Here is a 6,246-nt window from a genome sequence, read left to right on the forward strand (position 1 = left end):
TTAAAAGATCCCCTTCAAATGCACTTTCAGTGATGGAGCCAAAATCCACAGTCATTTTGTGCAAAAATGCATTTAAAAGTTTATCTGAAGCGTATATGAGGCTTCAGCAGTCTGAGTTTGTCATTTCAAGTAGATATCTGCCACATTTACAGTCTTTTTAGCATCAGATTCCCTCTTTGTGTTTCCTCAGACAGTGTTTCCGTGTTGAGCTGCGGTGGAAGTAAAGTAACAAAAAGAAGGACTTTGACACTAAACAGACTGTGATGTTGAAATATATCTACTAAATTGACTAATTTGGATGGCTGAAGCTTCATATTAGCTTCAGATAAACTTTTAATTACATTTTTTCACAGAAGGAGGCTTGTGGATTCTGTCCCCCATCACTTACATTGTAAGTGCCTTATGAAGGGATCTTCTAATGGTCAGTATGAACATGAGGAATGATTATGGCAAGAAAAAAAAACATTTCAATGTTCATTTGGGCTCCTGACTGTTTAAGACGACTTGAAAAATTGTGCACCTGTTGTTTAAGGTTTGTATTTTCACTGCGGTGTTGTGCAGTACCTGAGAATAAGTTATTCTTGATGGCAGGAATAAACTATTTGTAAAGGATCTGTAGGAAGCATTTGTGAACTTGTCATTTTTTTCACTCAGATTTACTAATCTCTGGTACTCATTTTGCATATAAAGGCTGAAGCTGCACTCACAGTGTGTGAAATGACCTTCCCTGGTTTGAGCAAATGAAAGAAACATGAAGTTTTTTTTTTTCCTTTGGCTGATTTTTACAGCTCTTCCTGCTTGGCCTCGGATCGTTTTTTTCAACATGTCTTTGAAGTTTAATTCTTGTGCGTGTTGACTGTGTGAGCCCTAAGGTCTGACCTCTGTATCCGGTGTTTAGTCAGTCTCATTTGTGTTCCAGATTCGCCCTCGTCTGTGGTAAACAAACAGCTGGGATCCATGACTCTCGATGAACAGCAGGGTGCGTCCTCTCCTCCCACCCTGCTACTTGCTTTGTCTTTTTCACCCTCTCTCAGATACACAAACTCTTTCTTTCATATCACAGTCTTTCTCCCGTCGTTTTCATGCTTCGCTTTCTCTGTTTCCAACTCTTTACTTTCCCATTATTCCCATGATCTCTCCTCATGTACATTAAAGTTCCTGCAGACTGAGCAGGTCTATCAGACCCACGTTAGTGTTACTTGGGCTGAAGGATACTATAATAAATGAATAAAATAATATGATATATTAATTTAAATCCTCTTTGTGTTTCCCTTGACAATGTTTTCTTGCTGAGCTGCAGTGGAGGCATATTAACACCAAGAGGGAATTTCATGCTAAAAAGACTAATTTGGGAACATATATAATATGATTAGTGTAACTCAACCTACTTCAGCCTCAAATTAACTTTAATTAACTTTGGAAAACATTTTTTACTTTTGATTTAACTTGCTCACGTTCTGAGCAGGATTGCAACTAAATTGTTTTCAAATAATAATAACAACAATAATAATAATGATAATAGTAATAATAATAATTTTCTTGAGTAATTGTTTCATCCATAATAAATTAAGTTTTAAAATATATCTATCACAATTTTCCAAAGCTCAAGCTGACATATATTCAAGCTGCTTGTTTTGTCCAAAACCCAAAAATATTCAGTTTCATATCATAGAAAACAAATATTCAAACTTCAGAGGCTGGAAACAGTGAACTTTCAGCATTTTAGTTTAAATAAAAATTATCAAAATTTTAAAAATAAATAAATAAATAAAAATAGTTTAATTTCCTGTCAAACAGCTAATCAATTAATTGGTTAATTGACCAACTATAGAAACTAATTGACTAATTGTTGCAGTTTTGAGATGCAGTGTGTTTTTGCTTGTGAGGCTTCTCCTTTCACATAAATACAACAGGGATACATGTGAATCGAATGTATTTAATCAACGGCAGGTTCAATCTTCTTTATGACTGTGATGACCAGCTGAGGTGTGTGATGATCCTTCAGGTGTTTCTGTCTGTTGCTGTTGATACTTGAATCACTGTTACAAAATCACCACCTCTGTCCGCTCTGTCAGTGTCTGCTGCATGTTCCCATTTTCTGTGTGTGGTGTTAATCAGTGGGAAGTAATGCAACAGCAGGTTGCATGTTTCCAGTGTGTTTTGCAAGAACCAGTTACACATTGAACTCTTAGCTGAACCTTTTTTTTTTTTTTTGATTCAGCAGTAAAGCTTCTTTTTCTTAACCACACTAATCAATCTTTCTCGCTTGCTCTGCCTGTGTGTTGTCCTCTCGCCCTTCAGGAGGAGCTGCAGGTTCACCTCCCGATGAATCTGTATCTGTACCAGCCAGCAGCACCTCCTCCTCCACCTCCACCTCCACCTCCACATCCACATCCACCTCCACCTCCACCTCCACCACCGCTGGCACCAGTCGACCCAGTGCAGCAGAGCCAGTCCTCAGCCTGCACTACAGCTCAGAAGGAACCACAACCAGCACCATCAAGCTGGACTTCACTGATGAGTGGTGAGTGATACCTGAGCAGTGGGAGAGAAACATCCTGTGAGCTCTCTGATATCCCCTTGAAAGTCTGTTACAGGTAGCGTCATTGAAGAGCTATTTTGTCCTCGCACCTATAACAGATTTCATGTTTTGAATGTTTTGTTGGAGGTTCATTCATTTCCAACGAGCTTATTCATAATCGCTGCATCTCCTCGTCACAAAACCATGTGACAATGGACGACCTCAAGTGTACGAACACCGAGTGAATCAAAAAATGCAAGAAGCAAATGCAAACAAATATAATACAAACAATCAGAAATAAAGGATCAGCAGTCAGTCAACATAACTGAACCAAACTCAACTGGCACCACTAACATTTGTGAAAGAAGAGAAAGAAGAGACTTACACACATCCAAAATAAACTCCTCAACCAGGTGCTCAACCAAACAGGAAATACCAAGACAAGAAATGTTGGAATACACACACAGTTTCTTTGCTCCCACGATTATTTTTTTTATACTGACTGTCGCTTTCCAACAGGAAATTTATTGTGGGAGCAAAGAAACTGTGTGTGGACTCAAATATTATTTGACCTGTAAATCAAACCTGAAATCAAAGTGAATATTTATTGTAGAAACTATTTGATCAGTTTCATGTCAGTAAATGTTGGTCACAGGATCAGAAGAAACTCAGCTGCATTAGTGCTGCATTTAATTAGTGTTTTGGTTGGCAGATCCTCATGTAGGAAGACACTTTATATGATTTTACAAGTGACCAACAGTGTGCAGAATTCCTGGTTTCTTCTCAGTTTGCATACAAAGAAATTTCAGTTGCAAATTGAAACATTGTTGATACAGACGCATCGTCAACCTCGTACAACTGATTCCACTGATGTTAACAGTTAAAAACAAATGTAAACCATTTGTTAAAACCTCTCAGAAGCTCAAAGGACTCAGTCGGTTTGATTTCTTCCTTTACAGGAGCAGTAGCACATCCAGCTCTATGGGCAGTGGAGGATCCAAAGCATCTGAGGCGGTGGCTTCACAGAGCAGAGAGAGTCTGTCCACAGAGAGCTCCACGTTAGAGCAAGGTGAGATGTGTTTTTGACGAAATCAAATTTAACTTTATTATCCTAAGAAGGACATTAATTGTTTGGAGGTGCAAAAAAAAAGAAAAGGAGCAAATACAGAAATACAGAAAGTAAAGTAACCGACACAAACCATGAAAGGCACAACACCAGTGTAGCCGACTGTTAGCAATCATTCAGTAAAAAGAAAGATGTAGCAATATGAAAATTTGAGTGCTCTCTAGTAGGTGAATTCTATGGACTTCTGCTCCTAATATTTCATGTAAAGGAAGCTCGCTCCTCCCTTTCCTCAACATTTGGAAAAAAAATCTCAGGCTGCTGAAAGAGAAACTTGTCTTGGATTTCTGAATAGAAAAACAGTCATGTCACTTAAAAAATAGATGTTATCTTTATTTACTTATTTAACCAGGTAAAAATCCTACTGACGTTAGCAACCAAGACCTAGCTAGAGTGGCAGCATTACAAGTTTCAGTCAGGACAATACAATATACACCAGGCACACAAATAAAACAATACTAAAAGCCAGATGATAAAGGCTCAAAGAACAGAGAAAGTTACAAAACAATTAGTAAAGGAGTCATTTACCACAGAGTCTACAATACAGTCTGGTTCTTTAATTTCCCTCTGCAAACTATTCCAAGTGTCTGGAGCACAAAACATGAATACTCTCTCTGTCCGTACGTTTGGGTCGGACGGTAGATATGTGTCTTGTGATCTAAGATTATGATTGGAAGATGGACTCTGTTAAATCAGTTTGCAAAGATGTTGAGGGAAGTTTTTCTAGAAAGGCTTTATAAATAAAAATATACCAGTGACTCAAGTAACACATAGAGCAACTCTGGAGTCCAGAGCACAATGATGAGTTCATGGTTTTATGTTGGTGACGAATCTTAATGCACAGCTGTAAACATACTTAAAAAACATGAATGAAAAATGTGATATTTCTGTAATTCTAAAACGCCTTAATACACACATCGAACTTGAATGCCTACAACAAAGCAGACAATAGTGCATTTTAAGTATCCTTTATGTATTGATGTGTGTCCCCCCTCAGTTCCCTCTGCGTCCTCGAAGCAGCAAAGCGGGCCGGCCGCCTGCACAGAGCCTCCATGTGCCGCCTCCTCCTCCTCCTCCGCGTCACCTGGCAGCTCATCAGCTCCAGCCCCGGCCGCAGCACAGAGCTCCTCCTCATCACCGCCAGAGAGGAGTCAGCCTGAGGAGGACACGTCAGGGGGCTGCAGAAGGCAGGAGCCCACCACAGAGGAAGGGCAGGAGGGAGGAGAGGAGGGCCAGAGCCAGAGCCAGCCCGCACGCGCCAACCAGGACTCTGACGACAGCGACGACGATCCCATCCTCATCCCGTCAACGCGCTTCAGAGGACAGGGACAGAGGTACGCTGCACAAGATGACGCTCTTGTGTTCCTGTTCTTACACTAGAAGCAACAAAAGCTTATATTCAAATATTGCTCTCATTTACGATCACTTTTAAAGGGTGGGTTCTCTGATTTGGGTTTCTTTCTTTGTGATGTGACTGTTTTGCTACAAATATAGATTTAATTCCAGAGGATCCGCAGTAGGAGATAGAATGATCAGGTAAAGTCTTTTTCACTGGAAACCAAAGCATCTAACCCGTCAGGTGTGTGACATGCAGCAGAGCATTTAAACTCAAGAGCACAACACGACATGTGCAAGCAAGCGTGAAGATTAACGTTTTTTGTGTTGGTTTGGTCATTTCACTCACAGAAAAAAAACTAATACACACAGCTAACTGTAGCATTAGAGCGCCATGCATGAAGTGTTGACTCCACCAGTGATTTGAGAGACACCGTTACAGCAGCATTTAAAAGATGTCATACAATGGAGGGATGGAGAATGAACGATGTGTGCATGACATCCTGATGGAAAGGAACACATACGAATATATAAAGTTTGATTTCCTCAATAGGACCTCTTAGAAAAACTTTTTATGAACTAATATACAACGTACACATACTGTCAGTCATGTGACTAATGGACAAGACTCAACATAACAGAATATCAAGAGCTTGATCCAGTTATGATGATGAAGGTGTTTTGCCTTGGAAGTGGCTGCTTTCTAGCTTGGGAGTTTGTTGAATAGATCAATCCGGCATAAATGTGAAGCATGGGGTTGATAAGCCACAGTGACAGCACGACGTTTTGTGTCTGTTTTTTGTGCGTCTTTATATTTACATTTGTGTTGGGCTTCCTTGTGTTTCTCAGACGCTCGGCAGCGGCTCGTATCCAGGAGCTTTTCCGCAGGAGGAAAGAAAGACGGGAGATGGAGGAGAGCGAGACGCAGAATATCAGGAGACCCTCAGTTAAAATGGTCTACAAGGGCCACCGCAACTCCAGGACGATGGTACACCTCACGCCGTTTTACATTATATTGGTCAGGAGCCTCGAAACCTCATGAATAAGCCTCTTATAGTGTTTTTTTACATGCACGTCTAGATAAAGGAGTCCTGTTTCTGGGGCAACAACTTTGTGATGAGCGGTTCAGACTGCGGTCACATCTTCATCTGGGACAGACACACCGCAGAGCACCTCATGCTGCTTGAAGCCGACAACCATGTGGTCAACTGCCTGCAGCCGCACCCCTACGACCCCAGTGAGTCCCGCCGCAGCGTCTCCCCGCACG

The 6,246-nt window shown here is 40.8% G+C and overlaps 1 protein-coding gene across 4 annotated transcripts in view; it reads left to right on the forward strand.

Annotated features, from left to right (window-relative positions):
- Positions 1-6,246, forward strand: part of dcaf6 (ddb1 and cul4 associated factor 6) — a 32,969-nt gene that overhangs the window by 24,833 nt on the left and 1,890 nt on the right. For 2 of the 4 annotated variants that reach the window (XM_044365008.1, XM_044365011.1), the window contains 7 exons: positions 920-979; positions 2,302-2,524; positions 3,481-3,590; positions 4,642-4,978; positions 5,139-5,180; positions 5,829-5,967; positions 6,060-6,216. In XM_044365008.1, coding sequence (XP_044220943.1) covers positions 920-979; positions 2,302-2,524; positions 3,481-3,590; positions 4,642-4,978; positions 5,139-5,180; positions 5,829-5,967; positions 6,060-6,216 — 1,068 coding nt within the window. The remainder of the gene's footprint in view (positions 1-919; positions 980-2,301; positions 2,525-3,480; positions 3,591-4,641; positions 4,979-5,138; positions 5,181-5,828; positions 5,968-6,059; positions 6,217-6,246) is intronic. The other 2 variants (XM_044365009.1, XM_044365012.1) reach the window with 2 other exon arrangements.

The sequence above is a fragment of the Thunnus albacares genome, chromosome 11 (genome assembly GCF_914725855.1).
Source record: "Thunnus albacares chromosome 11, fThuAlb1.1, whole genome shotgun sequence".
NCBI lineage: Eukaryota > Metazoa > Chordata > Actinopteri > Scombriformes > Scombridae > Thunnus > Thunnus albacares.